This window comes from Lampetra fluviatilis, chromosome 54 (genome assembly GCF_964198595.1).
Source record: "Lampetra fluviatilis chromosome 54, kcLamFluv1.1, whole genome shotgun sequence".
Classification (NCBI taxonomy): Eukaryota; Metazoa; Chordata; class Hyperoartia; order Petromyzontiformes; family Petromyzontidae; genus Lampetra; species Lampetra fluviatilis.
The window spans coordinates 104,973-125,135 of NC_136328.1; the positions used below are offsets into that span (position 1 = coordinate 104,973).

The 20,163-nt window shown below is 47.7% G+C and overlaps 1 protein-coding gene across 3 annotated transcripts; it reads right to left on the minus strand.

Moving 5' to 3' along the window:
- Window positions 1-2,226: 2,226 nt before the first annotated feature.
- TBC1D20 (TBC1 domain family member 20) lies at window positions 2,227-13,968 on the minus strand. 3 transcript variants are annotated; one of them, XM_078879465.1, is made up of 8 exons: window positions 13,492-13,968; window positions 12,385-12,570; window positions 11,154-11,234; window positions 8,199-8,385; window positions 7,155-7,256; window positions 6,746-6,887; window positions 5,242-5,351; window positions 2,227-4,625 (listed from the first exon to the last, which is right to left on the minus strand). In XM_078879465.1, exons 1-8 carry the CDS (start codon window positions 13,553-13,555, stop codon window positions 4,355-4,357), a joined length of 1,143 nt encoding a protein of 380 aa, XP_078735591.1. In that variant the 5' UTR covers window positions 13,556-13,968; the 3' UTR covers window positions 2,227-4,354. The 3 variants fall into 3 exon arrangements, with proteins under 3 accessions (XP_078735591.1, XP_078735592.1, XP_078735590.1); XM_078879464.1 differs by having other exon boundaries at window positions 2,229-4,625; window positions 5,242-5,426; window positions 13,492-13,967; XM_078879466.1 differs by lacking the exon at window positions 12,385-12,570 and having other exon boundaries at window positions 5,242-5,426.
- Window positions 13,969-20,163: the final 6,195 nt, after the last annotated feature.

Here is a 20,163-nt window from a genome sequence, read left to right on the forward strand (position 1 = left end):
GCCCAGTCACAGCGTCCTTCAGGAGCCTCCTCACATACTAATTTTCATACACACACACACTCTCCCAGCGCAAGTCCGACTCATGACATCTCGCGGAGGATCGCTCCGATTAACACAATAGTTCCACGGTTAGGTTTGCAAATGTGAGTTCGCGTTCTAAGTCAATATTAAAAAATATATTTCACGTAAGCTGATTTGTAATTTCTGGTGTTCTTAAGTCGGTTGTTTGTAAATCGAAGACTGCCTTATTTGGCTGCTATAAATTTCCACAAAGCACTTCGTCGAGCTAATATTTGTGGCTTGGTCACTTCTGAAAAATAACTAATAGCTCAGTGGAGCTTCGCTGGTAAAATAACATTTATTTATTCTTTGGTTCTTTTCGGTTAAGTCACGTCTAAAAATAAAATAATAAATTAAAATAAAATAACATATTACGACGTTTCGATTGCAACACAAGCAATCATCATCAGGCATAAAAGAAATAGCAACAAAAATCTAACTAGAAAAAACTATAGACAGACATACAAGCAGACAGACATCACAACGGCACACAGAGAGAGGAGCAAGCTGACAACGCGGCACGGGCACGCAAGCCTGAAAATTAGGAGGCAGGCACACGAAAATTAAATAACCTAGTAAAATATCGAAATGTAATGTAATACAACACAGAGAGTCGGTTAACACACAATTAACGCATATCCTGGTTGATTACGTGTTTCAAAATTTGCTAAGTTAGAATTTTAAGTGTGAAAATTCCAAGGAGAATTGTTAATTCTCCTTGGAATTGTGTGTTAACCGACTCTCTGTGTTGTATTACATCACATTTCGATATTTTACTAGGTTATTTGGTTTTCGTTGTGCCTGTCTCCTAATTTTCAGGCTTGCGCTCCCGTGCCGCGTTGTCAGTTTACTTACAATAGGGTACGTTGGCGTGCAGTCTTTGATATGCTTGATTCTCTCCGCCCTCTCCCCGTCCCCACCCCCTCCTCTCTATATTTAAGGGACCGTCACAGAAACGACCCCTCTCTTTGTGCCGATGTGTGTCCTCTCTCTGTGTGCCGTTGTGATGTCTGTCTGCTTGTATGTCTGTCTATAGTTTACTAGTTAGATTTTTGTTGCTCACACTTAAAATTCTAACTTAGCAAATTTTGAAACACGTAATCAACCAGGCTATGCGTTAATTGTGTGTTAACCGACTCTCTGTGTTGTATTACATTACATTTCGATATTTTACTAGGTTATTTAATTTTCGTGTGCCTGCCTCCTAATTTTCAGGCTTGCGTGCCCGTGCCGCGTTGTCAGCTTGCTCCTCTCTCTGTGTGCCGTTGTGATGTCTGTCTGCTTGTATGTCTGTCTATAGTTTTTTCTAGTTAGATTTTTGTTGCTATTTCTTTTATGCCTGATGATGATTGCTTGTGTTGCAATCGAAACGTCGTAATATGTTATTTTATTTTAATTTATTATTTTATTTTTAGACGTGACTTAACCGAAAAGAACCAAAGAATAATTCCTGCAGTCACGAAAGCTCCTAAATTAACATTTATTTAGTTTCAGTTCATTTTCTTTTAATGATTTGTTTACCTTTCCTATACTTTGCACTCCATTCGTTTTTTTGGATTGTAACTTTCTGACCCATCCCGATTGGACATCTGTCCAAATGAACTTCATAGTATCCATGAAAAAGTGCCTCAAAGCTCATGAGCTATCATTGTGTGGCCAGGTCGCCTCTGAACAAGTAAACCCGTAAAAACAAAGTTTTTCACTATAAATCCTTTATATGCGTGGCGGCTAGAGTCTTCTCGTCCTCTGGCTTGAGATGGCTGCCACCTATGGGTCAGATGATTGTCTGCCAGTATTAAGCAATTGGTAATTAAATATTTAATTTGTTTTCCCTAAACAGCGTAAAATTTGGAAAAAAAATTTCACGAAAATTAATTGTCACACACAACGAGTCTGTGTGGAAAATGTCAGCTCGATTGGATCACGGGAAGTGGGTTAAAAAACGAGCGAAAGATTTGCACGGTCCTAAACAAGCAAGTGAACTTAATATAAAGGATTTAAAAAGAGCTCAGTTTCGTGGGCTCTACCTGGTAATCTCGTTTAGTTCTTATTTAGGTAAAAAAATGTACGTGAATAAACATTACATTCCTTGCAAATAAAAAAGGACATGGGGCAGTTATTAATCTTGTTCTGGAACATAAAAGTCTGAGAAACTTAGTGTAGTAAATATTTATTTTACATCAACATATGAAATGGATTTAGGACCAGTCAACATTGTTTAAGAATATAATAAAAAATACAAACAGGTTTACATTCGCCACTATATTCTACACCCTTTTTAACGCTGATTTTAAGTTACCAGAACAGGATATCCTGTTATTAAAGTCTGTGACGTTTTTGGTATATATTTTGCAATGTTTTGACTGGTGCTTTAAAATATGTAATTCTTAATAAAATAATTTAGAAGTATATTTGCACCCAAATAATATTTTTTTAATCATGGGAAAAATAAACAAAAATAATTAATTATGCATTTCAACACATTTACATCACAGGGATTCAAATGAAAAGTTCAACACCCCTCAAACACAGGGATCTTCTGTAGAAACTCAGCCTTCCTTCCAAATACAGTCATGATTCACGCATGGTTTTTTGGGTTAGGTCGTGTCGGTATGTTAGAGCCCTCCTCCACCCGACAGCCACCGAGACGGTGTAGCTCTGCCATCATACCTGCACGACTGAACACGTTAAATATTTTTATGAATCATTGGTCATGATAGCCGACATATAAAAAATGAAGCCATTAGTCATGCTGGACAAAGATCTCAATGCAAAAACCTCCTGAAACTCGGTGAATTCCACCAAGACAAACTTTTAAAGATAATACCCAATGCAATGCTATCCACCGCACACACAACGCAGGTTGTTCCTGATGAAAGTTATTCTTCACTTTTTTACCCAGGAGAGCTTGGGTCTCAAGAAGTTTTCATGAGGGTCCTGCCAAGTTTTCACAGGAGGCGATAATGCTATGTGCAATTCCAATCGATACATTTTCAGGTATTTTTCAGCATTGAGATGTTTGGGCAATCCAGTTACACTGTATGCAATTATAGCTATGGGAGGAAACCCATGCAGAACAGAGGGAGAACAAACTCCATATGGCAAGGCACCCGAGTAAGAAATCAAATCCCGGGCCATTGCTGTGAGGCACGAGTGTTACCAATGCGCCACCACCCTCCTGCCCATTTCAGAATTGCCATAGCAGAGTGCAGATGAGTGGGTGTGAAAGGACAAGAGGCATTACATTTGTGAAAAATGCCCGTTGGCCATGTAATAAGTATACATGCTGCAGCAAAGCTGTGTCTAAGAACTGTCTGCAGACATCCAGGAACTTGTTATCCAAAGGCTAAAGATGGCAGTCTAAGGTGGTGGCTACATTAAAAAGAATGCCTCAAAAGTTTAGCAGTTGCTGCACAGTACAGCATATAATTAGTTGTTTTTAAAGAAATTGCTCCTTGATGCCGTGCATGCAGAATTCTCTACTTTAGAATATGCTCAAGACGCGCCATCAAGTGCACTCGCTTTACAACGGAATGATTTGTAAAAGCACGAGGGGATGCACAAGTGCCAATTATTGAGTGGGAAAAATAGACCACGTGAGAATAAAATCTATCGTTCAGGAGATAATTACTTTAATATAGAATTGGCTTGAGGGCAATGAGCAGCCGTAGTAGCCACTGCAACTTAAAGAGGCACGATCCATTGGATCATTCGTAAAATTATAACTGGATGAGTTCCTTCATAAAAAGGCATCCTTCAAACCATGGATAGATAATGCAAAAGACTTGCAGGAAACATGGAATACATTCAAGACGGGAAGGAATAAGATATTTTTTCCCTTTAATATGAACTTTTACATTTGAGTGATGAGACTACGTTATCCAAGGCATAGTCTGCATCAAGAGGGGGAATGTCTTAACACAAAGGTGACTAATCCAAGACTGGCTTTATACACTCAGTTCAGCATTTTCATCTTGCTGCCAAGTGAAAAAGCACTTCATAGGTCATTGTATTCCTCCAGTATAAATCAAAATTCTGATTTTGAAAGTCGTGGTTCACGGTGTGGTGATGAAGCACCGTTATCAGCATCATTCTCCCAGTCTGCCACCCAGAGGTGAATCCTATTGTAAATGCTCCAGCTCATGAGTCGCTCTGCGCATTATCCAATTACCAGTGGTGCCGCCGACAGACTTGATGCCAGTGACCTGCCTCATTTCCAAATACAACCACATTCGTCGTAAACGTCCAATCATAAAACGGATCGGATCTGGCACGACGCGCTTCAAGCCACGGGTCACGGGAAGAGCCGCAGCACGAATTCCGGGGCCCACTCCAGCGCGGTGTTCATCGCGGCGATGGCGGCGGCACCCAGCGTGGCTGTGAGACCCCACACGGCCAGCTTGAGCATGCGACTCGGGCCCTGGACAACGGCGGCCACGGGGCCCACGCCCCCCCCCTCCGCTCCCCCCGCAGGTGACGCCGCAGCCCTGCGATGGCGCAGCACATTGTCCGGCCGCTGCTGCGTGGAGGCCAGCTCAAAGTCCTTGAACGTGGAAATGGCAGTGCTGCCGGAGATGGGAGAGAATAACGAAGTTAGCATTAATAAAGGGTTTTCCACAGAATGCACACTGTGGCACATTGGTTGGTGGCTGACAAGACGGTGGGTGGTTGTCACTCATCTCCCAGTATTTGTAGGTCACCATCTGACTTTTGTAGTTGTATGGCATGTACTCGGGCCTGCATTGTTAGACGTGTCTCGGCTTAGCTCTAAAATAGATTTAGCCACTCAATTTGTTTTCAAAGACTGTGCTTGTGGTTTTCCCACCTGATGCTGATTGCTTGTGTTGCAATCGAAACGTCGTGATTTAATTAATTTTATTTTTTACCTACGCGACTTTACCGAAAGAGCCAAAGAGTATGGATCCCAGCAGTCACGAAAACTTCAAATCTTAAATACTGTTTTGTCTGCCTCAGCAGCAGACCATGCTTTTCCACCTGATGACGGACTCTTGTGTTGCGCCCAAAACGTCGTGATTTATTTTATACCTACGTGACTTTACCGAACGAACCAAAGACTATGAGACATGATGCCATTATCTTACTACGTGTTAAGTGCCCAGAGACACCTCAGTGTAAAGGAGGGCGGTTCTATCAAAAACAACTTATAATGATTATCTTTACCTCTGGTGGAACTGCAGTGATGCCTCCTTGGCCAGTTCTGATGGTGGAAACTGTACGAAGAGGTCGCCGGCGCGGGAGATCAGAGTCTCGTACGGGAGGTCTTGTGGGATCTGTGAGAGCAGGTGGTGTACACTGGGCATGTCGCAGTCACTCGCCAGCACCTCCTCTTCTCGGTGCAACACTATCTACGCACGCACAGGCACACAGACACCCGTATTCTGAGTCGCGGCTCAGCTCTGGCTTGGCCTCTAACATTCAAGCTCAGTTCCGGCTTGAGCTGCACGGTTTGTTTCAAAGATGATATAAGTGGCTCAGCCATGGCTCGGCTCAGGCTCAGCGCCATGGAAAGCGTGGCTGGGACCATGATCAGAGCCGGCTCAAGTGAATCACGCCTTTGAGCCAGCTCGCATGAGGCAGAGCCAAGCCTGAGCCGAGCCGTGACTAATACAGGAAGAATATTCACTGTTGGAATCATTTGACTCATGGAAGGTGCTTTCTAAAGGCAGCACTGCAAGAGCAGTTATGCTGGCAACATGCATGCCAGGCAACATGTCTCCCCCGCTTCGCTGCAGGTAAACGGCCTAAGGGCTCAGGGTTCAGTGGCTCATTTAGACTGCTCACCCCTACATGTGGGTAAGGGCAGCGTGATAAAAAAAAGGATGCACACTAGTGTCGATTTGTTCAGAGTAGCACTTAAGAAAATACTGGCTTTAGCAATGAGAAATGAAACGGGAGGAGTCATACATGGGAGGGCACCAAATACCCTGAGTTTAGTGACCTTGAGCACTCCCCAATGTGGAACTGAGCTTAATAATAAATAAATACAAAAATCCTTATTATAATTCACGTGCTTATTCCACTGGTCACAGTATGCAGTCTGATAATTACTCATGCTCGTAATGTGATTTGTTTACCCAGGAAAGGCTCATTGAGCTCACCGAGCCTCAACTCCTTTTCAGGAGGGTCCTGCCAAGTTTTTGGAGTAGGGGGCAATATTGTTGCACTATAAAATTCCAATTGCATAATTTACAGGTAATATTTAATCTCTGTGTCTCTCTCTTGCGAGTGTCTCTGTGTCTCTCCCCCATGTGTGTCTCTCTCTGTGTTTGTCTCTCTCTGTGTATGTCTCTCTCTCTGTATGTGTCTCTTTCCGAGGCTTGCATTCATTTATACCTTATGACGGTTGCTTGTGTTGCAATCGAAACGTCGTATTCTATTATTTATTTTATTTTATTTCTACGTGACTTTACCGAAAGAACTAAAGAGTAATATTTCATCATTGGGATGTCTGACCAATACCGGTTAAAATGTATGTTTTTTTAGATATGGGAGGAAACCACAGAACCCAAAGGAAATTCATGCAGAACAGGGGGAGAAACTACAAATTCTACACAGCAAGGTGCCCAAGTCAGGAATCGAATCCAGGTCCTTCTTGGTGTGAGGCAAGAGTGTTACCACTGCGCCACCCTGCCGTCCATGTTGAGAGAGGCCATGGCCCGCTCACCACGGCAGCGAAGTAGATGGGCATGAGTGGGTGGCAGGCGAGGAAGAAGTCGTAGAGCCGCACGACGTGGCGGAAGTCGGAGAGCACATGGCCGTACCAAGTGATGAGCCAACTCAGCGCAAATATGGTTCCCACCTCTGCGCTGCTCACACAGATGCAGCATCCAAAGCTGTGGCGTCACTATACGCCGTCAGTTAGGACAAGTCTGTGTTTACTGCCACAATGTGGTCAAATTATTACGTGGCATAACCCAAAAATCAATGATGAATGAATCGAAGTGGAAGTCAAGCAATACAAAATGTTGCAGAGATTAAATAGGAGAAAACGCATTTAAACATTAAACAGCACCAGTCTGCCCTTGCACTACAGAGACAAGGGCAGGGTGAGAGGCACTGCTGTGGGTCAACACCTTTGCATGAAGTCGTGCAGCTCTGGGTTCACCCTCTCAAGAATGGGCATCAGGTAGTTGAGAATGTGCTTGGTGCTGTCCATTGTCGGGTCCATGAAGTCTCTGAGACCCACGCGTGGATAAAAGGACACAAGAACAGACTACTAGACAGATGCTGAGATCACCTATTAAGGTTAGCGTGGAGATAGGATGGTATAGCTAAAACTAAGCTAAGCCGGTATCGTCACCCTACTCCAATTCATTATTTAATGTTAATAATGACTGGATTTACACCAGGGCGTTTGACAGATCTTAACATGAAATAAGTGCTTTACATTGCATCTCAAATATTTTGAAAGAGCAACTCTGTGGGCAGATATCACTGTCTGACACAAGGAGACTCAGTAACTGGTCTGCAAACAGGCATTGGTCTGCCAGAAAGAGGTCGATGATTCCAAGGTGCAATTCCAGTTGAGTAAACCTACAGGAGTACTGGTGAAGTTCAGATATGCTCTAGCATTGTGCGTCGCCAACAGTCATACCCACCATGCTGGGATATTAGTATAAATATTGTCAGGTTGTTATTATTATCATCATCATCACTGAGTCTCAACTCTTTTTAGGAGGGTCCCACTAGGTTTTTTCAGTTGGGGGCGATGTTGCTCCGTGTAATCCCATACCGGTTACACTTTTTGTTTGAAAAGCTATGGGATGAAACCAGAAAACCCAGACAAAACCTATGTGGCTTGGGCAATTTTTGGCACCGGTTCTGGCTGCCTTCCTGCTTGTCTGTGGGGTCCTGTGCTTTACTCTACAAAAATGTGCATGTTAAATTATTGTAGCTTTAACTTTAGAGCTGGGGGAGAACATACAGAGAATAGCGCTCAAGCATGAAGTTGAAGCAAGGCTGCGAGTCGCAAGTGTTCCCACCACTGCGCAACTCTGCCAAACATTATCATGACCAGACATTCCTCCATTCATTTTTCTGAACAAGACATTGACTGATCCTGTTATTATTATTCGCTATGAGGATGCCTGCTGCTTGTGTCTGGAGGCAGAGGCTACCGCAAGTGGTGCGTGGAGAGCTTGTCCACCATGGCGGTGGCCATGTGATCGCCCACCACTAGCAGGAAGGTGACCACGATGTCATGGTAGCCCTGGTAATAGTGCAGCTGCGGATTGCGGCGCAGAACGTGCAGAATAACGTCGATGAGCTGCTCTTGCAGCACGGCTCGCTGGTCGTCCTGCATACCTACACCAGCCAGGGCACACACACACACACCCGTTGCTAAAAGAGCTCCAGGCAAGCCGGCTGTAGGGTGGCAGGGTGGCGCAATGGTAACACTCGTGCCTCACAACAACACAAACCTGGGTTCGATTCCTGACTTGGAAACCTGTCTGTGTGGAGTTTGTACGTTCTCCCTCGATATCATCGGTTATTTCGGTAAACTCACAAAGAAGGGAAATAATAAAAAAATAAAACCTAATAAAAATTCGCACGATGTTTCGGCCACAACACAAGCAGCCGTCCTCAGGTGAATATAAAATGTTCTCCCTCTGTTCTGCAATATGTGTGAATGTATGCGTAAGTGTGTGACAGAGTGTGCGAGTATGGGTGTAAGAGTCTGTGAGTGTGTGTGTGAAAGAGTGCTAGAGCTCAAATATTATCAGAAGTAGCCACCCCTTCTGAATGGTTGGCTGAGGTGCCATCTGTGGTGGAAGTGCGAGGGGCGATCCGAAGTCTGAGACCAGGAAAAGTGCTGGGCAGAGAATCTTACAAGTGAAATGCTGAGGGAGGGTGGCATCTGTGTGCAGCCTGCCCTACATAACATCATCACAACTGTCTGGACAACAAGACAGAATTTGAAGGATGCCCTGGTGGTCCCCCTCTTTAAGAAGGGGGACCGCACAGATTGTAGAAACTACAGGGGCATCTCTATTCTCAGTGTGCCAGGAAAGGTCATGGAAATGATTATTCAACATCACCTTGCCAGGCACACTAAGGAGAGGCTTGCGGAGCCCCAATGTGGTTTCAGACCAGGGCGGTCCTGCACAGATGCCATATTCTCTGTCCGTCTGCTACAGCAGAGGTGGAGGGAATTCAAACAAGACATACATCTCTGCTTTATTGACCTGGTCAAGGCCTATGATACCATCAACAGGCCAGGGCTGTGGGCAGGTCTTCATGCTTTCGCAGTCCCTGACTCTGCTCATAACCATTAAAGGCCTTCATCAGGATGGTGGGCAGGCCCGGGTAAAGCTTCGAGGCCAGGAGTCGGAGCCATTCCCTGTTCACCTTGAGATGCGACAGGGATGTCTTCTAGCTCCCACATTATTTAACATCATCTTTGATCACATAGTTCGAGAAGTTTTCCATGGCTGTACCGGAAGAATTTCCATCTGGTACAGATACAATGGGCAGCTGATCGATGCCCAGGTGTGGTCGAGGAATGGCTGCCTATTGGTTAACCATCTTATGTATGCTGATGATCTGGTGATTCCTGCTCACTCAGAGGAGGAGTTGGAGGCGTTGCTGCTGAACCTGGAGTGTGCCACTAAGAGGTCGGGTCTTACCATCAGCCCCATCAAAACTAAGCACCTGCCTGGGTTGTTTTGTGCCACCAACACTCCACCCCTCAGCTTCCCATTGGTGATGGAGCAGTTGTGGAGAGTTTCCCATACCTGGGCAGTGTGCTTATGACCGGCTCTGGTTTGACAGCAGAGGTCTCACTCCGAATCAGTCGAGCGGCATTATCTTTTCATCGGCTATACAATGGTGTGTGGAAGCTACCTGGCCTGTCGCTCCGCACGAAGCTTTAGGTCTTCTCGGCCACAGTCATTCCCTCCCTTCTCTAAGCTTGCGAAATGTGGACCCCTCGGATGGAACATCTGCGGCGGTTAAAAACATTCAGGCTGGTATGCCTACAATCCATCCTGAGCTTAACCAGGCTGGATTGTGGGGAGCTCACAAATCGTTGAAAGATCTGAACAAAGTCCCATTGATGAGCTCCTCCGGTAGGCAAGGCTGTGTTGGCTGGATCATGTAGCCTGCATGCCCAGCCACCGCATGCCTAAACAGCTTTTGTTCAGCTGGATATAGCGGGCTAAACGGGTGTGGCACAGGCTAGATAAGAGATGGAGTGATGTAGTAGAATAGGATGTGGAGATGAGTGGACTTGCCGATGACTGATGGTGTCAAGATCAACCTCTGTGGAGGAGACTCGTGAAGGACAACGAGCAGAGCACCGGGCGGCTAAAGCACAGCAAGTTGACACAGTAGAGGGCACATATGGTGCATCGGCCAGTCATCTCAGTCAGTCGACCCATGGCACCTGGATCTGCTCTGTGACCTCCTGCCAGCAGGCATTCGACTCTTCACGTGGCCTCAACGTGCACATAGCCTGGCACAGGTGCCGTGGTGACGTCACCGCCACTTCGTGATGAATGGCAGTTTGTTGTGTGTTGTGTAAGCTGTATGTTTTATGTTGCACATATGGGGTGTGTGGTATATATGTATTGTGTAGAGTGTATGTTGTATGTTGCACGTGATATATTTTGCCGGTGTAGTATTTTACTCGTGTTGTGTATCTTGCATGTGGTGTGTGTGTGGTGTAGTAGATGTGGTATATTGTATGTGTAGTGTATGTTATGTATCTGGTGTGGCTGTATGTTGTATGTTGCGTGTGGTAGGTGTTGTGTGTTGTGGCGGTAGTGCAATGGTTAGCGCACTGCGCTACAAACCCAGCGACCCACGTTCGATTCACATTCAGGGCCAACATCAGTGACAATTATCTGAATTGGTCCTGGGCCTATCCTAGGTCGACTCAGCCTCAAATGAGTACCTGGTATGATGTGTAAACATCACCACTGGGGAGAAAAAGGTGGCCAGGCGTGGTGTCGGCCACCCAACCCCTCGTGTGCCATGCTGGCTTTCACAGGTGCTCGCTCACAGCGCTTGCCCCAACAGTCTGTTAAGGCTATACGGGGGATCTTTGTATTTGTGCTGTGGCGCATCCTTACCTGCAGGGAACCTGCGCAGAGACCTCCGCACGTCCAGCAAGACCTGGTTGTAGTCCTTGTTGTTCTCACGTAGGTCCTTGCCTGCCAGGAAGGACGCAAGCACATTTTTTTACAAATGATAACTCAAGCACAAAAGTTTGGGGCAGTGACCCGGCTCAGCACTAGCACATTCGTTGTTGATTGCAAAGGTTTGCGGTTTGATTCCGGCAGACCACGCCGGTTATTACTGCAAGTGTATTAACCATAACATACTACTATGTGCCATCTGCTTCACAGTGGACATTTGAGATCCCATGACGTCTTTCGAAAAGAGTAGGCCATTGCGTGCCAATCATGGTCTACATCTTCCAATTTTGAAAAAAACGACAATGCAAATTACTCAATTGAGATTATACACAGCAACATTATACCCAACTGTGAAGCTACTACAGACTGTATGCAACGTAGCGCCTTCCTTCGTGATGGCTGAGCACTAGAAGAATGGCGCAAATACAAAATGTTATACATTATTATAGTGTCTTTGGACGCTGCAGACTCATATCAGGTAATGGAGGGTAAACTGTGATTAACCATGAGAAGCCATTGTAAATGCAAAAATAAACCAAAATACATTAAAAAAATTGACAGAATGATGAATCAAACCTTTTATACAGACTCCTATAACACTCATGACAGAAATGCGGTGTCTAACCCATCTGGTAAATACATCTACAACCCTGCAGTATTGACAGCACACATGGACGCACAGAGGTACTGACACGTACCGGTGGCATAATGTGGACATGTGGGCGGACGTGGTCGCACGTGGGCACGTGATGGCGTATGTGGGTATGTATTAGTGCGCGTGGGCATGTGTGGGCGTGCGTGCATGAGAGCGGTAGTGTAGCGTTTAGCGCATTGTGCTACGAACCTGGAGACCCGAGGTCAATTCCCTCTCACGGCCAACACCAGTGACGATTATCTGAACCGGTCCTGGGCATCCCTTAGGTCGAATCAGCCTCAAATGAGTACCTGGTGCGGTGTGTAAACAATGCCACTAGAGAGACAATGGCGGCCAGGCGTGGAGTTGGCTTCAAACCCCTTGTGAGCCATGCCGGCCTTGATAGGTGATCGCTAACAGCACTTTACCCACCTGTCTGTTAAGACTATACTGTATGAGGGGTTTGTGTGGGGGCACCTGGTGTGGCGGGGGGGGGCAGTGCGTGGGGTGTGTGGATGTGTGGTGGGGCACCTGGTGTGAGGGGCAATGCGTGGGCGTCGATGGAGAGCAGTTTGGGCCACACGTCGCGACGCAGCTCGTTGGTGAGAAGGCCGCCCTCGCTGATGGCCGAGCGGCGCAGGGCGGCCACGTCGACGGGCTCGCGCGCCAGCGCCTGACGCACTTCGGCCAACTTGCGGCGGCGCTTCGACTCGGCATCTGGAATCACGCAGCAGCAGCACTGACTGCCGACAAACTGCCGTGTTCCGCCACTCGTGGTCACAGTGACTGGGAAGATAATAACTTAACATCCGAAATTTCAATGTTGAACTTATGGCTTGTACATTAAATCCCTATGACCATCGGAAGGTACAAATATTATTATTACTATGCTGGCTTACCCGGTAGAGCCTCGCTTAACCTTAAAACGATTTTTCAGGAGGATCCTGCCAATTTGTTTTTCCTATTGGGGGTTGATGTTGCTTTTACGAAGATTGTATAGGTGAAAGTGGCAAGTGCGGGAAGTGGCAGAGATGTGATTGGAGAGGAAGAAGTTGAAGACGATACCGAGGTTGCGTGCAGAGAGAGGAGTGAGGGAGAAGGGAGGGAATGAGATGTTAGGAAAGGGTGGGGGGCACCCGGCACAGGAATTGCGCAATCCTGTTGCCCAAGGGCGACATTATTTCATTTACAAATCAACGAAATCAAATCTCCTTCAACTCTATAACATTTATTTCAGTCTATAAAAGCGTACAAATACCAAAATCATCTCAAGGCGTCGTCATACAGCAGCGAAACAAAACCAGTGTAGGCCAAATTGCGCACTCGGCGCACTGTCGCTGGGTAATAGAAGCACGTTCACTAGTGGCTAACAATGCAAATAAAGTATGAATGGGTAAAAGATGGGGATGATGATGGTGTCATGGGAGTCATGACGATATGGGTGGTGGTGGTGGTGGTGATGGTGGCAATGATGGTGGTGGTGTGAGTGGGGGATGAGGTTGATTTTGAGGTGTGCCTGGCTCGTCGCTGACCGAGTCGAACTCAGAAAGTCTCCGAGTCTGGCTCAATGAGTTTCTGATTGAGTCTGGTCTAATGAGTCTTTGAGTGGCTCGGCGACTCTCCGAGTGGCTTACGAACCTTGTGTCCTCACCGCCGGTGCGAGGCCCCGAGCGGCCCCGTTCTTCGTCTGTTTTGTGCTCATTGGAGGCGCGTCGAGTGCTGCCGAGGTTGGTGGTGAAGGGGTAGGCAGAGGGCTGGTGGGGAGTTAATGAGAGGGGGGTGAGAGGTTGTTGAAGAGCGGTGAGATGGCGTGGACAAGAGCGGTCCGGTCCGGCTCCGCGGCCCTCAAAACGGCTCTGGCGCCGCGGACCCGCTAGGCAAGACGTGGGCTCCGTCAAGGCCTGGGTGTCCCTGGCCTCATCGTGGGGCGCAGCTCCCAAGGGATCTGCAGCTGGCGGTGCCCGTGCAGAGAGAGCACGCGCGAGGAGCTGCGGCGAAGAGAGCGCAGCGGTAGCCGGGTGAGAGGAGAGTTCGCGGCCGCGTCCACCACCACCACCACCACTACCGCCACTACCACTCGGCACCGCCACTCGGCACAAATCGTGCGGGCCGCGCGCGTCACGTGACGCGACTGGGGCGAGGGGGAGTGGCGCGTAGCCCAGCCCCCCTCGCCTGACGCTTCCGCCGCGGTGACTCCCCATTAGTGCACGACCCACACGGCCACACCTACTACTGTGACATTATCATCGATTCGTTTAACACGCAGTAGGCTTTCGCGACCAAAATCATCCATAATAGAGTTTTTTTGGGTTAAATCGCGTAAATATATAAATGTGTCGATAAAACCCGCCACCACGCGTATGGATTATCACAACTTATTAACAACCGCCATTTAGCACGAAGTGGCGGTAACGTCACACTTGTACCACCATGCTTACTGCACTTTGAGGCCACGTGAAGTGTTGAAGACCTGCTGGGAGGTCACGGAAGAGACCCAGGTATCATGGGTTGACTGAGATGACTGGCAGATTCACCAATTGTGCTCCCCACTGTTCCAAATCTCTGCGCTTTAGCCGCACGGCACTCCGCTCTTTGTTGTGAGCGTCGCTCCTCTGTCTTCCGTTGTTGCTGAAGGGCGACAGCCTCCAACTGCCCAGTAGCGTCCTTCACGAGCCTCCTCCACAGAGGCCGATCTTGACACTGCTGGTACCAATCACCGGAAAGTCCAATCAGCCCCCAGATCCTTCTGTACCACGGCAATCTATCTCTTCTCCAGCCTGTGCCGGACCCATTTAGCCCCATCTATCCGGCCAAACAGAAGCTGATTGGGAATGCGGTGGCTGGACATATGGGCTACATGACCCAGCCAACGCAGATCACTGATCGGGATTGTGTCCATCAGCGGCAAAAACACACAAACTTGGCACAGTAGGGGGCACAGGTGGTGCCAGTCATCTCTGTCAGTCAACCCATGGCACCTGGGTCTGTCCCGTGATCTGCCAGCGGGCTTTCGACACTTAACGTGGCCTTAAAGTGCACATAGCCTGGAACAAATAATGGTGGCGTCACCACTGAATGACTAATGGTGGCTGTTGTTGTGCCCAGATCTTTCAAGGATTAGTGAACTCCTCACACAATCCAGTGTGGTTGAAGCCAGGATGGATCGTAGGAAGGCTAGCCTGAATGTTTTAAACCAGCGCAGATTTTAATTTAGAGGGCTCCACGTTTTGCAAGCACAGAGCAGGGAGGGTATAACTGTGGCCGAGAAGACCCGAAGATTTGTATGGAGCAACATGCCAGGTAGCTTCCACACAGTGTTACGTAGCTGATGAAAAGATCATGCCGCTTGACTGATTCAGAGTGAGACCTAGCCTGCCAAACCGGAGGTGATCATAAGCACACTGCCCCTTTTGTCGGCATAAAATACGGAGGCAGGTGCATCGTTTTTGTGGGGCTGATGGTAAGGCTCCATCGCTTTGTAGCATGCTCCAAATTCAGCAGTAGCATCTCTAACTCCTGAGAGTGAGCAGCAATCACTAGCTTATCCGCATACGTACTATTATTGACCAATAGAGAGCCATTCCTTGAACGCACCTGGGTATCGATCACCCTCCCATTGCATCTGTACCAGAGGGGAATTCCACCGGTACATCCATAGAAAGGTTCTCGAAACATAATTTATTTTAAGATAATTTATTGCTACTTATTTAACAGACTAGATCGCTTTATAGCGCCACCACGCACACCACACGGGACTTATCCACCAGCTTTCCTCCCAGGTTTGCCACACACCGGTACACACTGAGTCTCGATACTTTTTTTAAATACTCTTTTTCAACCACCGCATGCCTAGGCAGCTTTTGATTGGTTTGACATGTGTGAAAAAGAGCTTCATAGTTAATCGGATTCCTCCAGTCTAAATAAATATTATAATTCTGAGTTGGGTTAAATGGGCACAACACGGGCTAGAGAAGAGATGGCCTTGGTGTGGTGCATAAGCATGTGGAGCTGCGTGCATTTGCCAATGACCGGTAACACCGGTGTCAAATTCGGAAACTCGTGAAGGACGCTACTGGGCAGTTGGAGACAGTCGCCCTTCAGCAACAACAGAGGGCAGAGGAGCAACTCTCACAATAACAAGCGAAGTACCAGACAGTTGGTGCATCTGTCAGTCATCTTAGACAGTCAAACTATTGCACCTGGGTCTGTCCCATGCCCTCCTGCCAGCGAGCCTCCGTGCTGGGTCCAATTGTGTTCTATTATTTGAAAAATGTTGGACTAAACTTAAATAACTCTGAATTAAATATCGCGTAAATCTCCTAACGAAGTCAAACAGAATTTACAATTTCGATTTAAAGCTTTAGTGACTGCAGGAATTCATCTTCTTGGTTTTTTTCGGTAAAGTCACGTAGAAGGGAAGTAATAAAATAATAAAAATAAAACAATAAAACAACTCTCGCGACGTTTCGGCCACAACTCAAGCAGCCGTCTTCAGGTGAAGGATGAGAACCTGTCAAGCTGGGAGCTTATATATAAGCTGAGTTGGGGGGGGTGTAAGAAGAACGCCTCAACAAAAGGATGTGCATATCAAATGGGAAATGCATAGGAGGTGGGCGGGGGGGTTTCAAGGGAGGGGGCAGGGGGTAGCCATAACAAAGGGATGGAATGTTAAAGCAATGAAACATGTGAATGGGAGAGCGGTGACCGAACACCAACAGCGGAGCAAGTAATGCATTCCCTGTGGAGAACACAAGATACACAGTTAATGCCTGTGAGTGGATTGCGGACTGAAAGTCGCCGTAAACGTGAACAACAATCAGTTAAGATCCGAAATGGTGTATTACGTCCTTCCAATGATTGCTGAGCCAGAATCCATCTTCTCGGTTGAAATTGTCTCTGTGTTTGTATATGTGGATCGCCTCATGAACGAATCTCTCATGGTAGCCAGATGGCTTGCAGAGAACCTCTGTCTTGGAGAAGTCAATGTCATGTGAGCCCACTGAATTGTAACAGTGATCTGCCACGGCTGAGGTGTTCGTCCTACCGTGTTTCAGGTCCGCTTTATGTTCGCGGATGCGGTCCGAGACATGTCGTTTGGTTTCTCCAATGTAACTGCTACCACAGAGGCAACTTAGTTTGTAGACGCCAGGGTACTGTATGTCTGGAACCACGTTTTTTACAGACGGGACCAGATCACGGATTTTACGTACTGTGTTGAATCGGACCTGAATCTTGTGTTTAATCAGGATTTTGGAGATCTTTTTTGTGACCCCAGCAATGTAGGGTAAGGTGATGGATTTGAAAGGCTCCTCAACAGGATCCTTCTTGATGGTTGGAGTGATGGCTTTACGGATTGTGTAGTCGGAGTAACCATTAGCCTTAAGAGCTTTGCGTACGTGTTTGAGTTCACTGGCAATGTGTTCCTGGTCGGAGATGCATTGGGCTCTATGGTATAGAGTCTTGATGAGGGAGTTCTTCTGGGATGGATGGTGGTAGGAATCCGGTTTTACGTAGGCATCCGTATGGGTGGCTTTTCTGTAGACAGAATGGCTCATTGAACCATCAGGTCTCCTTTTAATTAAGACATCCAAAAGGGTAGCTTGCCATCTTTTTCGACTTCCATGGTGAATCTGATGGCTGGGTGTATGGAATTGATGTGGTCAAGAAATTGGTCTAGAGCAGGCCGGCCATGTGGCCAGATGACAAAAGTGTCGTCTACGTACCTCTTCCATAAGGTCGGGTGTAGAGTGGCAGTCTGGATGGCGTCACTCTCAAATTTCTCCATGAAGATGTTGGCTACAACTGGAGATAGGGGGGAGCCCATTGGGGTGCCCTCAGTTTGCTTGTAGAAAGTTCCATTCCAGGTGAAGTATGTATTGGTTAAGCAGTGTCTCACCAGGGGGGGTACCTCAGTATTCAGTCCTTGATGAACCAAGTCTCCAATGATTGCGATGGTGTCAGGTGTGAAGCCGCCGCCATGAAGCCGTTCGGCAGGCGCCCCATCTGCAGCCTCGCCACCACCAAGCGACGGAGCCGACCCCACGTCCCCCTCACCTCACCTCACATGAACACACCCGCACGCATCCCCCCCCCCCCATAGAGCAGGAAGGGGAGGACACCTGATCGACCGGTTTTTATCCAAGAAACCCTTATCGGGATTAACTCTCACGGTTTCCGGCGATCAGGGAATTGGATGACCGCCCCCGAGGCCAGCAGGGGAAGGACGGGACAGCATGAGTAGCAGGACCGCAGGGGCTCTTGCGCATAGTCACGGAAGGTTGGGATAGTTGCGCTTGAGCGCGCAGGCACAATTGTTGGGGAGGGTAAATGATTGAGCTGAAGGTATGAATAGATCGGGAGAGGGGAGGCGCGCGGGGAGCCCGTGCACAGATTCCCACGGCGAGCCTTTGTGACGGACGCCGCCGCATGAACTGCAATAATGGGGGGGCCTGCGTGAGAAAGGGATTGATTGGAATTTGCGCCGCGCAGGTTGAGCATTAATTAGCATATCAAAAGCGGATTGATTGGAATTTGCGCCGCGCAGGTTGAGCATTAAGTAGCATATCAAAAGCGCCCGGAACCGCCGTGCGTGTGCCAGAGGGTCGCGAGCCTATTGTTCAGAGCCACATTCCCTTTGAGGTAGGGAGGATAAATAGGGAGCGCAAAGGGGGAAATCACGCTCTTCTCTCCAGCGCCAGGCGACAGGACGCTCTCCAGTCCAGCGACCCGAACGTCCGTGAGACGCATCGAGGCACGCTGCGAGTACGGGATCAACGAACCGCCGTGGGCATCTAACAGGGAGTAAGAAGGTGAAGTAGGATAATAGCCGATAGATAAGGAATAGGTACAGGTTTAGTGGAATAGGCCAGCCTCGTCGACTCACTGATTCAACATTAGTTACCAGGTAGCGAATAATAAATCATTAATAGCGAAGCGTGGCCTCGCGTGATCTTGTCGAGCAGTGGGAACGTGTGGGTGCGCGTGTGTACACAGTGGTTCGCCACGTGAGTGAGCGCTGCGTAGAGCAGCGCACGAGTGGGTGTCGCGTGTGTGCAGGTGTGTGCGCTCGTAGTGTGGGGGGAAGGGGTCGGTGCGTCCGCAGGCCCCCGCTCCGTCTGTCGCCGCCAGGACTCGCGCAGTGTGAGGGCAGCGTCGTTCGCCCTCCGACCCCTGACCCCCGTTTAATAACGCGTGATCCGTGGAGAGACAACGCAGCGTCTGCAGGTGAACGAGGGCGTGCGGCGAGCTATGCCTCTCACACGAGCTCGCGGAGGGACGGACCAGGGAGGGGAGCCGTCGGGCGATGAGCCCAGCGACGGCAGCAGCTGCTCGCAGAGCAGCGAGGGGTCGGCGCACGGCGGAGCCCCTGCCATAGGCACGGAGTAGGGAGGGACTTCGGGGACCAGCGGCCCCAACATTAGTCATGTTGATAACCGCTTTGTTTATAAAATGTTAATTTGTAGTTGAGAGTTGTTAGTTATCTTCTTGGTTCTTTCGGTAAAGTCACGTAGAAGGGAAATAATAAAATAATAAAAATAAAACATAATAAAATTATTCTCACGATGTTTCGGCCATAACGCAAGCAGCCGTCCTCAGGTGAAGAACAGGTCTGTCGGAAAGACAGTGTCTGAATGAACACCACCATGCTTGGCAGCGTATATTTAAGCTGGGTTGGAGGGGGAAGAGCGCCTTGACAAAGGAATTTGCATATCAAGAGGAATTTAGCATATTTATGGGAAATGCAGATATGGGATTAGTCACTACTTGTGGAATGCGTAGGAGGTAGGCGGGGGCTTTCAAAGTCATATTATGCCCGTGCATTATGCAGGATTAGTATGGAGCTGCAGCAGTTAAACCACCACGTAAAAAACTAAAATATAAACTAAATCAGTATCATCAATATACTAAATATACTCTCCAATAAGCTGAGCTACTAACAGTAAGTCATACATTACAATTCTATGTCGCAAAAAATATAATATGCCTCCAGCTAAACTTTTTCCTCTTACATCACACGGGTCTACCCCGTACTATATACTGCCATAGACAAACCCAACATTAAATTATATATTGTATTACTATACAGAGGCTTAGACTATACATTGTAATATTACACTATGTATTATGCTACCCACCCTACTGTATACCACACTGCTGTATATTCACTATACAATTACGATACTATATATTACCTTATACATTATATTAAACATTACACTTTTATACTCACACTCAGGCCGGGCCTGAGTGTGAGGGGCGGGGCCTGAGTGTGAGGGGCGGGGCTTGAGTGGGAGGGGGCGGGGCCTGAGC

What these genes read in the sequence shown, in the direction of transcription:
- TBC1D20 (XM_078879464.1), bottom strand. Translation starts at nt 13,555, where the DNA reads ATGAGCACAAAACAGACGAAGAACGGGGCCGCTCGGGGCCTCGCACCG. An exon ending in CGCATTGCCCCTCACACCAG is followed by an intron (nt 11,235 to 12,384) that starts GTGCCCCACCAC and finishes CCTTCCTGGCAG; the next exon opens with GCAAGGACCTACGTGAGAAC. An exon ending in CTCTCCACGCACCACTTGCG is followed by an intron (nt 7,257 to 8,198) that starts GTAGCCTCTGCC and finishes CGTGGGTCTCAG; the next exon opens with AGACTTCATGGACCCGACAA.